We start from the raw sequence: 16199 nt of genomic DNA, 5'->3' as shown, positions 1-16199 counted from the left end.
TGCATGCCTGTAATGACAGGAGGATGGCAGGTTCGAGGCCAGCCTCAGCAACTTAACAAGACCCTCAGCAACCAAGAAATACCATTTCAAAATAAAAAATAACATTGCACTGGGTATGTAGCTCAGTGGTAGAGTGCCTCTGAGAGTTCAATTCCCAGTCTCTCTCTCTCTCTCTCTCTCTCTCTCTCTCTCTCTCTCTCACACACACACACACACACACACACACACACACACACACAAAGAGAATCATAATCCTTTTAATAACTTCCCATTTCTAGTCAGGCATGGTGGCACATGATTGTAATCCCAGCATGTGGGAGGCTAAGACTGGAGGATTGCGGTTCGCGGACAGCCTCAGCTACTTAGTGAGGCCCTCTGCAACTCAGTGAGACGGAGTTTCAAAATAAAGAATAAAAAATAGGGAAGGGAGTGTAGCTCGGAGGTCAAATGTTTCTGGGTTCCATCCCCAGACCTGCAAAAAATAAATAAATAAATAACTTCTCATTTCTATATATAACTTGAACTTCTCAGATACTCTAGTTTACTGATGTATTTCATTCCCTTTAGTCTTGTACTTCACAATATGTTTTATATAAGAAAACATTTAAGACAGATTCTCCAGGTACAATTACCAAGTTGAGCAGATAAAACTACAGGATGGCCAATTAGATTTAATTTTCTTAAAGGAAAAAAATAAATGTTTGCTCAACAACAAATAATGTTTGTGTAAGTACATCCTATGAAATATTTGGGGCATACTTATACTAAAATATTGTGTGTGTGTGTGTGTGCGTGTGTGTGTGTGTGTGTGTGTGATCTGGGGATGGAACCTAGATTGATTCTGCCTCTGAGCTACATTCTCAGTCCTATTTTCTTTTCTATTTTAATTTGAAACAAGATCTCACTAAGTTGTGGCTGGCCACAAACCTGCAATCCTGCTATCTCAGCATCCTAAGTACTAGGATTGCAGGTGTGCACCGTCATGCCCATTGATTTACTCATTGTTTATCTGAAATTTAAATTTAATTGTCCATTGCACAGGTGACCCTGCATACCCTACATGTCTAATATATTAAACTGAGCTAAAACAGAAGCAAATGAAACGGCCTAGAACTTTTTTCAGAGGCCACTGAGAAAAAAAACGCAGATAGCAATGAATCAGCAGACAGGCTGGTAGCTGCTGGGCTCCTCTGGGCCAGGTTTTCCTAGCAGTAGCTGCTCAACATGTGCCCTGGAACAGATACAACCGTGAAGAGCAGGAATTCCTGAGTCACGTGTTCTTAGGTCTGATACCTTGGTCTGGCTCATACATGATTTGTAACCCTGGGCAAATTACTTAACTTCTCCAGCCTTGAATTTTATTAAGTAAAATGAAGGTAATAATGGTAGCCTCCCAATAGCTTTGGTAATATGCTGCATCTAGTTGGCTCCTGACTAGAGTAAGCAGCCTATTATTATTAATATATCGCTGCTTACATGGCTAAGTATCATTTCTTTCTCTGGAACAACCCAAAGTGGCATAGAATATGATAGGGCATGGGAGAATATAATAGTATAAGAATAGAATAGAAGGACAAGTTTGTTACTTAATTTTCCTTTAGTAGGTACAGGCACTGTGCTAGCTCTTTGTACACATGTTCTTATCAAATCTGCATAATGAATCCAAGAGGTATCATTATTTCTGTTTTTATAGACATCAGAGCCAAGGTACAGAGAAATTGGGAAATACTTTAAGCTCACAGAGTCCCTGCAGTTTGCGTCAAACCTGAAACTGAAACTCAGTTCTATCTGAACCTGAAGTCCATGCTTTTAATCACTAATGCACAAATTGACATCTCTCCATGAGACTGCCAACCCAAGCGGTGGTTCTTTCTTACCATGAGAAGAAATCCTGATGATTTTCCAATTAAGTATGAAAGTATCTGTAGAAATTAAAGAATTCCTTATTCCTTTCATTTGCACACCTCCTGGCTAGTGTGGTATTTCAGAGGAAAGCTTCCTTTTTCTATCTTGGGTAAAAAACTTTTTTCATAATCTCAGTTTCTCCTTTACATAAAGTCAAATTAATCTGTTTATGTCAAGAAGAAAATGTCATAACCCCTTAAGTACTATTAATATAATACTAATAAAGTTTCTTTACAGTTTATCGGGTATTTTATCTTTGCTATCTCACATATTATTAAAACCTTATTGATAAATAAACAAAGTTATATCACCCCAATTTTACAGATAACAAACTGATGCTTATAGTGGTATCAGTTATTTGTCAGAGTTACACAGAGTGATTAGGGAAGTCCAGACTTCCCCTCTCAAAAGAACTCCTAATGCATTGCTTCAGTACAGATTTGTTGATTATCTCCTATGTACAAGGTACTATCCTAGAAACCAAAGTTACCTTGATGAACAAAAGAGACCAGAATTCTTTTCAGAAATTTAGTATCTGTCAAAATGAGTCATTAAATCAGCCACAAAGCAGGGCGTGGTGGCACATGCTCGTAATCCCAGCAGTTGGGAGGCTGAGACAGGAAGATCATAGTTCGCGGCCAGCCTCAGCTACTTAGTGAGGCCCTTTGCAACTCAGTGAGACCCTGTTTCAAAATAAAAAATAAAAAATAGGGCTGGGGCTGTAGCTTGGAGGTAGAATGCCCCTGGGTTCCATCCCCAGTACTGGAAAAAAAAAAAAAAGTCAGCCACAGAACAAATGCTGAAGGATGAATTCTAAGTCTCAATATCTAGTGCTTTTGCTTGCCCATCTCCTCCAGGCTCCCGCCCTTCATTTTCTCTGCCTGCTGTCTTCTTACTCTTTTCTTCTCTTGGGTTGTTCCTTCTTGCTTCAGGTCTCAGCTGAAAAGAAAAGATTTTTTGGGGGAAAATTTTTGTTGGTTATGATTATAGTTTTTTATATAGACCTTCTATTATTTATCTTGTGGTAAACTAAAAAAAGTATCCTCTTCCCTAATATCATAATATCCTTTCCCAAGCAAACACTACCATGTGTCAGAATCCATGGTGTGATTTATAGAGGGAACCTTCATGTCATTTCTCCAGTAGCCCATTGAAAAGCACAGTGCTCCAAAGAAAACAGTCATCCTGATGGCAGAATTCTAACCCTCTGTGAGCCCCAAGTGTGGGTAACTGTCTCTTGATGGTGACCTTTTATGTAACAGAAATAGAGCCAGAGTATTTTGAAGGAGATTGGTTGGTGAGGTCTGGGAAGGCCACTCTGCACAAGATGGCTGGATTGATCTCAACAAGTAGATCAGTGTCTCGTAAAAATTCCAGCTTGGGAGAAATGGGCCTTGTCATAACCTTGGCTTTGAGACACTGGACAAGTCTCTCTTTTTTGATATCTCAGTTAATTTCTCCATTCATAAAGTTAACCTCTGACACTCTATAAAATGTAAATTTTGGTTAACCTGTAACCACAGTCCTCATTCGAATTAACTGAACTTACAGAATTCCTTAAGATAAATAGTATCATCTACACTACAGCCAAAGTTTTAGTGTTTGCATCCAGAAAGAAGGAAATTTTACCTCCAAGACACATAGCAGTGTCTTTAACTCAACATTCGATTTCATCAAATGCAAATAAATTTAATCTCTTTTTTTCAAGGTGGCAAGACAGACTTAACTTTTAAAGGTGATCTTGGTGGTAGGTGTAGTTACCAGTGCAATGGGCTCTTGCAGTGGAGGAGAACAACTGGACTCAACTCCTAATCTTAAAATTTTTTTCTATATTTATTGAGTAATATGTATTCAACTCTTAAAATAATTTGCACATTTACACTCAAGAAGCCTACAGTCGCCGGGCGTGGTGGCGCACGCTTGTAATCCCCGTGCTTCGGAGGCGGAGACAGGAGGATTGCGCAGGTTTCAAGCCAGCCACGCTGGCTTAAGGGACCCTGTTTCCAAATTCAAAAGTATAAAATAGGTCTGGAAGTGTAGTCCGGAGGTAGAAGGGTTTCCAGGAACCCCAGTACCACAAAAAAAAAAAAGAAAGAAAAAATGAAGACATTTAGATGGACATATATCTGGTACATCTAGGGCTTGTCTCTTCTTGGAAGAACCAGACCAGCCTCCAAAGAAAGTGAAGTCAAAGCCAAAGCCATTGCAAATGAAAAGGTCCCTTGAGGATTCCGAAGTAATAAAACACGTTGCCCTTAAGAGAGCCAAGGCTAAAAACCAACCTACACGTCCATCAACATATGAATGGATGAAGAAAGTATGGTGTATATATGCAATGGAATACCATTTGGCTTATAAGAAAAAAAAGAGCAAGCCTGTCATTCATGACAACATGGATGAACCTGGAGACTCTGTAAATGAAATGAGACACCCACAAAGTCAAATGTCATGGATCTTACTTGCATGTGAAATCTAAAAAAGTAAACTAAAAACAGAGTAGAATGATGGTTCCTAGAGGCTGGGAAGAGGGAACAGAGATGTTGGTCAAAGCATATACAATATCAGTTAGACAGGAGGGATAAATTCAAGAGATCTATTGTACAATATGGTGACTATAGTTAGTAGCAATGTATTGTATACATGAAAGTTAGCAGGAGTAGATTTTAAGTTTTCTTATCAAAAATAAATGGGCCAGGCGTGGTGGCGCACACTTGTAATTCCCACGCTTGGGAGGCAGAGACAGGAGGACCACGCAGGTTCAAAGCCAGCTTAGGAGATACTGTTTCCAAATTTAAAAAATATATAAAAAATAGGTCTGGTAGTGTAGCCTGGAGGTAGAAGGGTTTCCAGGAACCCCAGTACCACCAAAATAAATAAATAAATAAATAAATAAATAAATAAATAAATAAATAGCATGTGAAGTAATATATATGCTAACTGGCTTGATTTAGCAATTAACTATGTATACATATTTTAAAACATGTTATATTCATGAGTATGTATTTATTGTTATTTATAATTTTATTTGTAGATAAATAGATCCAAAGGCCGAAGGGGAAGAAGGCTACTAAAGTACTTAGCTCTTAAACAAAATTCAAGGGTTCCAGGAGGCAGAAGAGAAAAGGAGAAATCTCTCTCAGGAGTAAGAAGATAGAATGCTGTCCATGAAGGTTTCACAGAATAGAAAGCATTTAAATCTGAGCCTATGGAAGAAATAGGAGTACTCCAAGGGAAGATGATGAGTAAGGTATCCCAAGAAGAAGGAAGAGCGGGAGCAAAGGCCCAGGGACGTTCAAGGGCACACCACGTGTGGATGGGTGTCTGACTCAGAGCATAGGTAAGGAGGCAAGTACACAGGGAGGGAAGTGGGTCACTTTGCCAGTATGATTTGTTGCTTGCTCCTTGACACTGCCTGATATCCATTTAAGTATCAATGCTGGGATTGGAACTTCCCCTCACAGGTGTTCTCCAGTGCTGTTTATAAATACACATCAGAAAAACAATAAAGATTTTTCTTTTCCTATTTGAAAAGCGTTTGGTTTTGAAAGATAGGGCAGGGTTCATTAGCAGCGATCTCAAAAGCAAACTGTGCAGACATCTTGAGCAACAATCTAAATTCCATAGCAGATGATGTCATCTATAGATGCTCTATAAATGAAGCAGAGCTTCAGGCACATCTGGGCAACCTATCTGCATCAATACCCAGTGCCACAAGAATGGCTGTCTCAGTATTCCGGCTGACAGTTGTCCTGGGACTGCTTGTCTTAATCCTGACCTGCCATGCAGGTAAGTGCTTCTGATCACGGCCCATGAATCGTGCAGTGGTTAAAAGTGATTGGAAGAAGTTGGCATGGATCCAGAACATAGAGGGGGAGGGGCCTTTAGGCACCACAGAAAAAGCATCAGACTCAGAGCCAAGAAGCATAACTTCTAAAAAAAATAGAGATTTTTTTTTAAATTAAAGTCAGCTTCAGCTAAAGTCTCCATCTTCAGTGAATATATAAAGTTTGAAATAATTTGTTTCTTGTTTACTCAGATGATATCCTGACATTAGTAATTACAAACTTCTTGAGAGCTGAGTGTGTGTTAATGATTTTAACTAATCATGTTCAATGGTGAAGAATATGCACTCTGGAATAACTCTCAGGCCAGCTTCTCCACTAACCAGAAATGTGACTTCAGGCATACTATTTACTTTTTCTTGATATCATATACATGTATAAAAACACTAATAGTTAACCTACTCCTAAATTTATTATAAAAATTAAATAGAGGAGACAACAAGTTGAAACCTGAAACCAGTAATGGGCACTCAATATTAGCCATTACTGTTATATATATAATCATAATTGGTTCTCATAATAATCCTGTTAAGTAAACATGCACGGTTTTGTCACTTTTCATCTTACAGGATAATAAACTGAGCTTGCAGAGGGAAAGTTTCTTGACCATGAATACAAGTGGAAATGACACTTGGCACTGACTTCTGCATCCCTAGATTCTTGCCATTATAATTACACATCATTTTTCATTTCTGATCCAAGCATTTGAAGGACTACAGGCAGCATGCAGCATTATCAATAGTAGTAATTGTTTGTTATTATTATTGTTATTATTATTATTGTTATTATTATTAGTAGTATTAGTAGTAGTAGTAGTAGTAGTAGTAGAAGTAGTCTGTAGAAGACAATGAGCTCTTGACTTGTCTTTATTGAGGGTGATAAGTTAGAACACACACATAGTTTACATATTTGGCAATGGAGTCTTTAAATGTAACTGGGCAGAACTCACACCCACAAGCCCCTCACTGTCCATCAGCAAGACACATAGAAGACATCACAACAGGATTACTCTAAGGAGACATGGAGATGTTTGTGCCCACTCTACTCCTAAAGCAATCAACACGGTGAAGGGACAGGTGAGATCTGTCTTATAAAGACCACTCTCGGTTCTGTCTCTCATGAACTTTGAAAGTATGATTAAATCAGTTTGTTGTTTTTGAGCCTCAGTTGCTTCACCTATAAAATTAGAGAACCATCAGATAAAAGTAACATATGAATATGCCAATTTTGGGGGTACTGAGGATTTAACCCCTGGGGAGGAGAGGCTCTACCACTGAGCTATAGCTCCAGCTCTTTTTAATTTTTTTTCTTATTTTGAGATGGAGTCTCCCTATATTTTCCAGGCTGGCCTCAAACTTGAGATCTTCCTGCCTCCGCCTGCCGAGTAGCTGGTACGGCAAGCCTTTGCCACCATGCCCACAAAATGAATATGGTTTATAATCACTTTGCAAACTATAAAACTATACAATTACCAGAAACTTGTATTCCTTCAGAACTTTACAATCACTTTGACTAAGAAATTTGACCAGTTCATTGAAATAAAGGCTGTTCTATATTATATTGCAAAAAAGGAAATATATGACTATGAGTTTTGATGATCTGTGTGTAAGATATAAATTTTCTTGACAATTTAAATTTTCATAATCTACTAAAGTACTAGAGAAGAAAAGGTTTTAACTATTTTGTTGCTATTATTATTAATACCAGAAGTAATAATGCAGCATACATTACTGTGAGCTTAACTTGGCCCTGGTAGTATAATAGATATATGCATATTACACATATGATCCATACAAATGATATGTAAAATATCTTTCCATTCTGATAAAACCATAATGAGGAAACTGAGAGAGAGAGTAATTGCACATTGGATACAAAGCTATATGTGTAATGTTTGGTTGAAGACAGGAAACAAACTCAGGTTGTAGGCTCCAAGCCACATAACGATCCACACAAAACAACCCTCAGTATGTATGTAGTTGAAGATTGAGGCTGAAATTCTGATCTTCACACACTCCAATCCTAGGTCCTTGCATATTGAAAAGCCAGTATTTAGTGTCATATTAAAATAAAAGGTCAATAAAATTAAATAATTGTGCAAGTAGGTAAATGGGAACATAGAAAAAACAGAACTCGCCTCACATGCAAGGAATTACTGCTTGACACTTGTCAGTATCTTCAGAGAACAATTACGTAGAGGCAGAGTTACCTAACATGAATAACATGCTCTGCGGAGTTAAAACATCCAGATTCAAACTGGAGCTCAGCCACTTTCTAGATGAGTGATTTCAGGTGAGTCATGTAATTTCCCTAAGTATCTCTGATCTCTATAAAATTGCAATATCATCGCTGAGTTGAATGAGGATAAAGCATGTGCTGAAAGCATCAGCCTATATCTCTCACAATTGGCATCCTACAAAAGAGTCCTGGATCAGATCCTTCCTCTCATGAAGAAGATGAACCACTGCACATCACAGTCATCCTACACTTTATGCTACACAGTCATGCTACCTCTATATTTATCCTTTTCCACCTTAACTCTTATATAAAAGCTCTGTGTATAATGCTATGCTCACAAAACTACCTTCTTGGGTGGGGAAGGGAGGGGGAGGGTAACAATAGTTGTGTGCATGTGTTTTTCTGACACTCTGTACCTCAATATGATGTAATAATTAAAATACACACAATTTTTTAAAAAAAACTACCTTTGGAATAAGAGATCCCTCGATGGCTAAATGAACAAGTGCATAATGATTAGTATATCAATTTTGGTTATAGGTCCCAGACTGGTGTAGCTATTAAATCTTTGGTCATGGCAGTGTAAAAATAATAAATGTTCATAGAATTGAATGCCAACTTTTTTACTAATAGTTTATATTTTAGGCTATGATACAAATGCAAAGCTTTGGATGTATTTTGACAGCCTCCATAAACAGCTAGTTACGTGTCCTTCCTCTGAAGTCATGGAGTATATTGTCTAGAAGCTGGGTTATAGTAAGTCCAAATATAAATATAAGACACTCAAATATAAATTTGAGATAAGCAATAAATAATATTTTAGTATAAGTAGGTCCTAAATATTGTGTGTATTTTTTTGATACTAAAAAGAATTTGTTGTTTATCTGAATGATAAAGGTCCTACTTCATTCTGTAAGCAGGCTCATTATACATATTCTAGCCATGGTCATTCTTTAATTTCCTCACATCTCCTGAAGGCAAAGACCAGTAAGGAAACCCAAAACAACCCAAGGTACCTACACAAAGGCAACCTCACTTTCTGGATCTTTGGCCCTCAGTCTAAGGTCACTAGATTAAGGGCCATGTGTAGGAGACCTGAAGTTACAGTTCCGTCTTCTCTTACTCTTTGTAGGGTCTTTTGCAAGTCACTCATCTATTTGGGTTTTTATTCCAGCAAACTATAAAATACATACCCCATAAGACTGGCCACGAGTAGAATTGCACAGCACTCAGAGAATCGTTATTTTCAAGACTATTGGGTGTTAGACAAGTGATGGAATTTCTTTGTCATCATTATTATTATGCTAATTTAAGTCTTCTGAAAGAAGTACAAGTTAAATGATGTTTCTGTCAAAGACATCACAGTGCTTAAATATCTAGATTTTTACTATCAGACAAACATAGGTATGAATTAAATTTCTGCCACTTACCAACCCTGTGACTTTGAACAAGTTTCTAAGATGCTCCACAGTTGCATTTCTCTATCTTTAAATTAAGAAAATAATTTTTTTCTACATTATAGAATTGTGAGGATAAAATAAGACAATAGGTATAGATTGTCTATCATAGATGTGCACTCAACAAATGGTACCTATTGCTATTTCATCTTTGTTAGTAGTAGTGCTTCATCATAGGCCTGGAGATTACACGGAAAAACAGACATTCTGTATGTCTACCCTGGCCCTGCATTTGCTACCTGATTAACTCTAGGGAAAGTACTTAACAGCCATGAGCTGCAGGGGTTTTTTTTTTTCCACAAAACAGAGCCAATGTTTTTCCTGAGTATCAGCGGCTGTCTGTTTCTTTGCTCTTAGGAAGGAGATGATGCCTGTGAAAACTGTAACCAGAAGCACAGTAAAAGTTTAATGAATGTAGCTATATGAAGCTGTGTAATTAGTGAATGGGGTACAAAGGGATATAAAGCTTCCCTTTATGGAAAAGAGACTTCCCTTTCTTATTGCTATGAACCACTTCTGTGTTCTGTTTTGCAGAGGACAAACCAAATGACAAACCAGATGAAAAACCAGAAGACAAACCAGAGAACAAGCCAGATGACAAAAATTCAGTGCCAGATTTCCCCAAATTCCTAAACATCCTGGGCACAGAGATCATTGAGAATGCTTTTGATTTCATCCTCCGATCGATGGGCAGGGGAATGTAAGCATCGATCCAACTCCTGCTTTTGTCCAATTTGCTGTAGATAATGAACTATATTGCATTAAAATGAAAGAAAAAAAATGTGACATAAACCAATGCATTATATCTTTCATTGAAAAACATTAACCTACTTTAAGATGTATTTGGTACATGACTTGCCGTGAAGTCTTTCGGGGTGGTCTCATTCCCATCATAGAGTTTCATACATTTTTCTTTTTAATCTTAGGACCAGATAGGGAGATGAAGAGCTCAGCACCAGGGGCGAAGCCAATTTCTCGTCCTGAGTTGGGTGCTATTTTACTACACCATCTTGAGCAAGTTCCTCCCTCTCTGAGTTCCTCTGTTTGCTCATCTGTAAAGCTAAGGGATAAAGGATGCACTGATGCTAGTACCACAATTATGAGGCAAAGGCAAGGGACAGTGATATATGTTCAGTAGTGATGGGCACAGAGAGTCCTGTGTGTATTTTCTAACTTGACTAGCTCAAGAGGATTAGCAGAGGCAGCAGATAATCTCTCAAGAAAGACAATCTAGAGAAACTCTGGGCTTGTTTTTATCACCATTTGACCCCTGAGAGAAAGATCATCCATCCCAGAGCTTTTCCAGTGTTCTCAGCCTGTTTCCAAGATCCTGTGCCCAGTCCCTAAATCATCTTATTTCATCCCACAGAGCTCTGATTTGAAACTATACTTCTTACTCTTCATTCTTCCCACATTAGTCTCCACAATTTCAGTTTTCCAAGATCAAATTCACACTTGTGAACTTCCAGGAAGTTTCTATGTTTCTCTCTCTAAGCTTCTGTTCTCAAGTCCTCTCCTGCACAGATCACTAACGAGACTTTAACAGAATGCGGCCTATTAACCACCTGCTTCAGAACTCAATGAAGAATTTATTTTTTTTAAACAGTTATGTTTCTACATCCCATCTTGCATCTACCTGAAGGCAGGGCTAAGGGCATGCTTTTCAGACAAGCTTTCCAGGTGAATCTAACACAAAACCCTTTCTCTGATCAACTGCTCTGGGTTACATGCTGCACCTTGAAATTCCACATAGCATTTAAGTTTGTATTCATATTTTAGCTACATGTGAATTCTTGTATATTGGGGGAAATGTTTTATGGTTTCTATTAGACTATCAAATACAACACTCAACAAATAAAGAGGCTCTTCTACTTAGAAGTAATCAAGGGTCTTCCTGTAATCTCTCATCTGCTTAAACTAATGTATTATTTGGTTTAGCAGGGTTCTACTAAGATCCTTCTCCACAAATGATTAAAATTTCAGTTGTTATTGTTTTTGTTTTTTATTATGTATTCCATTGTAGCTGCTTTCACAACTGCTCCCTTTCCATGATTGTTGATGCAAACAAGAAGAAAAGCAGTAAGAAGATAGTAAGAGTACCATTCTTTGCATACAAAGTACAGATCAGACTCCAGTTGAATTGATATTGTTATATTAACAACATAGCAAATCAAGGCATTGTAATAATTGTTCTTTTTATTCTATCCATAAGGGATTTACTAGATACAAAATGGCACATATTTTATTGTGTTAACCCTAAAAGTTTACTACCTGAACTATTAAGGAATTGCTGTCAGCTCTGGCCTTATCAATATCACCAGGTATGGTGGTGCATGCCTATAATACTAGTACTTGAAAGACTGAGCCAGGAAGGTAACAGTTTTGAGGATAGCCTAGACTTTTCTTTCTCCTCCTCTTCTTCTCTTCTTCTTCTTCTTCTTCTTCTTCTTCTTCTTCTTCTTCTTCTTCTTCTTCTTCTTCTTCCTTTCTTTCTCTTTCTTTCTTTCTTTCTTTCTTTCTTTCTTTCTTTCTTTCTTTCTTTCTTTCTTTCTTTCTTTCTTTCTTTCTTCTTTCATCTTTCCTGATCTTGAAACTCACAGCCCCATTCACCCAGAATCCAGAAACCTAGCAGTCTTCTTCGATCTTTCCTGCTCATTTTCACATTTATCCAATGGCTGAATATTGTGCCTTCTATTTTTTCTAATACTAGTCCTTTTCTTTGATTCCATTGACTAGGTGATCTTGTTGAGCCATTTATCATCTCTTTCCTGAATTCTTTTTACTAGATTCCTAGTTAGTTTTACTTCTTTCTTTCCTTCTTCCTTTCTTTCTTCTTTCTTTCTTTCTTTCTTTCTCTTTCTTTCTTTCTTTCTTTCTTTCTTTCTTTCTTTCTTTCTTTCTTTCTTTCTTTCTCTCTTGTCATTCTGACTCCAATTTATCCTTTACCTATACTACCAGAGACTCTTATTTTTAAATGCAAATTTGGTAGTATCACTGCCATGTTTGGAACACTTTCATGAATTTCCACTGAGTTAGGCTGATGGTAAAGGTTCTTCTCAGATGTTGATTCTTATCTCTTGCTCCTGTAGCCAACTACCTGATAGATCAATGACAGATTATTTTTATTTTCAGAGCAGAGCATGTTTGTATAAATCCACAATGGTTTTTCAAATGCTTTTTTATTCTTCCTCTGCCAGCAATATCTAGTAGACAAACTCTACTCTTCCAATGGGCCCAGTTCAATCACTTTCTGCAGTTCAATTCAAAATCAAGCTCTGTGAAGTCGCAAAGCCCTAAATTACAAAACTCAATTATTCACTTTTGAAGGTTTCATATTGCTTTGTAGAATTCTCCATCACAGCACGTTTCTCACACTATTTTAGATTACTCACATCTGAGCATGTTTGCTCCATTACACTACAATCTCTTCACAAATCATATCTCAGGTATTGTTTACCTTCTCTAAAACTATCCTGGTAACCCAATGCTTAAGCAGTATAGTGTTTCTGGCATTTAGTAATGACTCTAGGAATCAAAGCTTCAAACTTTGCAACTTATCAACTATATGATTTAGAAACATAGTCTGATCTTTTAGTTTCAGGAATTTTTTTCTTCCCAGGTAAAATATAATAAAAATTCAGCCGGGTGTGGTGGCGCACGCTTGTAATCTCTGCACTTGGGAGGCGGAGACAGGAGGATCGCACAGGTTCAAAGCCAGCGTGGCTGGCTTAAGAGACCCTGTTTCCAAATAAAATATAAAATAGGTCTGGGAGTGTAGCCTAGAGGTAGAAGGACTTCCAGGGACCCCAGTACCACCAAAATAATAATAATAATAATAATAATAATAATAATAATAATAATAATAAATAATAAATTCAACAAATATTGATTAATTCATCTTATATGTCAGACATTTGTCTAGGCACTGGGGATATATTACTATAAGAAATATACCAAAATATCTGCCTTTATTAGTTTATATATGAAAAGGCATATAAATAGGCTTGTTGACAAGTCATTGAGATAATTGTGCACAAACGGCTTGTCAATTTCACGACTATTGTGAAAATCTTGTCTTTTTTCCTTATGACAGAAAAATTCAGAGAAGAAAATCATGCCACAAGCATGATAAGACACCTTAGTGATCATTCCAATGCTTCTATTCAGTCTAAATTATAACTTATCTTTTCTTCTCTTTCTTTTTTTTAAGATGATTTATGGAATTTTCTGAGAAAACAGGCAGTCATCAAAATGACCTCCCCAGGTTAATTTAATTTTAAACTTGCCACTAAATTAATAGTATACCAGGCAAAGACTAAAAGGTCTGACTGATTTTATATAATAATTTTATACACCCATGCAAAACAACAGAAAAGGCATATATAAATATGTATATTTATATGCCTCTTGCATTGTTCTTATTATAGTTTTTAATTAATTTTAAACAGATGTAGTTTTACTACCTTGGTTGCTAAATTAATAAGACTTTCTTGGGATGAAGGCTACTCGTGAGATGAATATGTTCTGGGAGTCGAGGGGCCTGGCTCTTGACACTATTCTACTGGAAACTTGTGTAGTCAGCTCTCCTTCAGCATAGCACATACCTGAGATAACTGACTTAGAAAGAGAAAAGGTTATTTTGGTTCCCAGTTTTGGAGATTTCAATTCATGCTTAGTTGGTCCATTGTTTGGGCCTGCAGTGAGGCAGCGCATCATGGCAGAAGCATGTAGTGGAGTAGAACTATCCAACTCATGGTCTAAAGTTAAAAGAAAAAGAGGAACAAATTGGGGTTCACAATCCTCTTTAAGGGCATGTTCCCAATGACTTAAAACTGTTCACCAGGCCCCACTTCTTAAAGATTCCATGACCTCACAACAGCAAGGACCTGGAAACCAAGCTGTTAGCAAATGAAACTTTGGGGAGACATTCCACATCAAACTACAGCACTTGCTTATATATGTCCAGCTCTGAATGAGGAAAAAGCACTCTGAAAACACAAAGGCACACATATCCACACAGTTATTACTCACGGGAAGAGTAAAGTTTGCTGAACTTAAACCAAAGAGAAAAGATTAACAATCTTTATGTCCTACATAGTCACTCCATCCTACATAGCTCACACACATGTGCAAACAACATGGTTTGAACACTCAGAAGCACTAATTTTTTCTTCCTCAGTTCTCTCCTAGATGGATATTGAAATATTAAAACATAAATGTTAGCCGGGCATGGTGGCACACGCTTGTAATCCCCGTGCTTGGGAAGCAGAGACAGGAGGATCACGCAGGTTCGAAGTCAGCCACGCTGGCTTAAGAGACCCTGTTTCCAAATAAAAATATAAAATAGGTCTGGGAGTGTAACCCGGAGGTAGAAGGGTTTCCAGGAACCCCAGTACCACCAAAATAAATTAATTAAATAAATAAATAAATAAAACATAAATGTTAGAGCTAGAAAAGTAACACCAACAGTGTGGCATGAACCGAGTACTTACTTTTTAGGCATTAAGGGTTAGAGATAGGGTATGAATTTAATTTATAGTTTCTATGAAAAATAGGTATTGTTACTCTTAAGTTTCATAAATAAAAAAAATAAAGGCTCAGGAAAATGTGTTATGGTCAAGTTTGAGTGCAAGCAGCTGATTTCAGAGCCTGTGTTCTGGAGAGCTACTGGACAACAGAGAAGAATAGTACAGGAGGAGGCAGTAGAGAGTGATGATTAAGCTATGTGATGTTACACAGGCCTCAAGATTTACACTGAAATAAAACACTACCTCTTTGATTAATTGAGCTGCCTTGTATGCATTTTCAGGAAGAATGACTGTTCCCGTCCTGTATTTGTTCTCTAGCCTGGGAATGTTCCTCTTCCCTACTGGCTCCATTTCACAAAATGGGTGTGATTAGTGTGAGCTCAGAATGCTGCTATCATATTGCTCTGGAACTTAGCCTACCGTCCTCTTTCCCATAAGCTTCTAAGGAAGGAAATAAGGCTTGGGTGTCAGAATCATGACACGCTCAACCCACATGCTCCTGACTCTCACAGCCAGCTAAGCTTCTAAAAACACTTAGTTTGCATGTCTCCATTCTCATCTTCTTCAGGAAGAGGTTTCCTCTTACTGCAAGTGTTCTACCACTTTTCCTGTATTCGGGTTGATGCTACACCCCTAAGTGACCACTAGTATTCACACCCTAAGTCTTTGAAGAACCACACTAGAGTTTCAATATTTGAGAAAGTAGAATGTGGAAAAATATAGCAAAAGACATGTAGAAGATCTAGGTTCAACTGCTAATTTGACCACTTATAGGTTATAAAACCGTAACTGGGTCCCTTCACCTCCCTGAGCCGCACTTTCCTCCCTTTGAGTTTTTTTTTTTTTTCAGAAAAAAATTTTTTGCACATATATATGATATATAAAACACTTTTCCAAGCTTTTAAACATAGCTGAAACTAACGCATATAATAAACTAAACTAAATGTTATATTCGCCCTAACGCTAACTGTAATCCTAGTTTGAAACGTATGGGAAAATCTTACAATACACTGATATTAAACATAATTGCACATATATATGATATGAGAACACTTTTCTGAGCTTTTAAACATAGCTGAAACTAACACATATAAGAAATTAAACTAAATGTTATATTCATTCTAATGCTAACTGTAATCCTAATTCTAAACAAATGTGACACTCTTACAATACACTGAAATTGAAGATGATTTCACATATATATGATATGTAAGAAACTTTTCCGAGCT

General features: G+C 37.3%; 1 protein-coding gene across 1 annotated transcript; it reads left to right on the top strand.

The window, feature by feature from the left end:
• Positions 1-5621: 5621 nt before the first annotated feature.
• On the top strand, positions 5622-14354 carry LOC308265051 (uncharacterized protein C5orf46 homolog; the record flags this gene model as incomplete). Its single annotated transcript, XM_080698674.1, has 4 exons — positions 5622-5691; positions 9977-10142; positions 11466-11532; positions 14286-14354. 4 exons carry the CDS (start codon positions 5622-5624, stop codon positions 14352-14354), a joined length of 372 nt encoding a protein of 123 aa, XP_080554800.1.
• Between the last annotated feature and the right edge of the window lie 1845 nt (positions 14355-16199).

The sequence above is a fragment of the Muscardinus avellanarius genome (genome assembly GCF_963383645.1).
Source record: "Muscardinus avellanarius genome assembly, chromosome: 7".
NCBI lineage: Eukaryota > Metazoa > Chordata > Mammalia > Rodentia > Gliridae > Muscardinus > Muscardinus avellanarius.
Note: the sequence above shows the minus strand (reverse complement) of the source record. Positions and strands in the feature narration are given on the sequence as shown.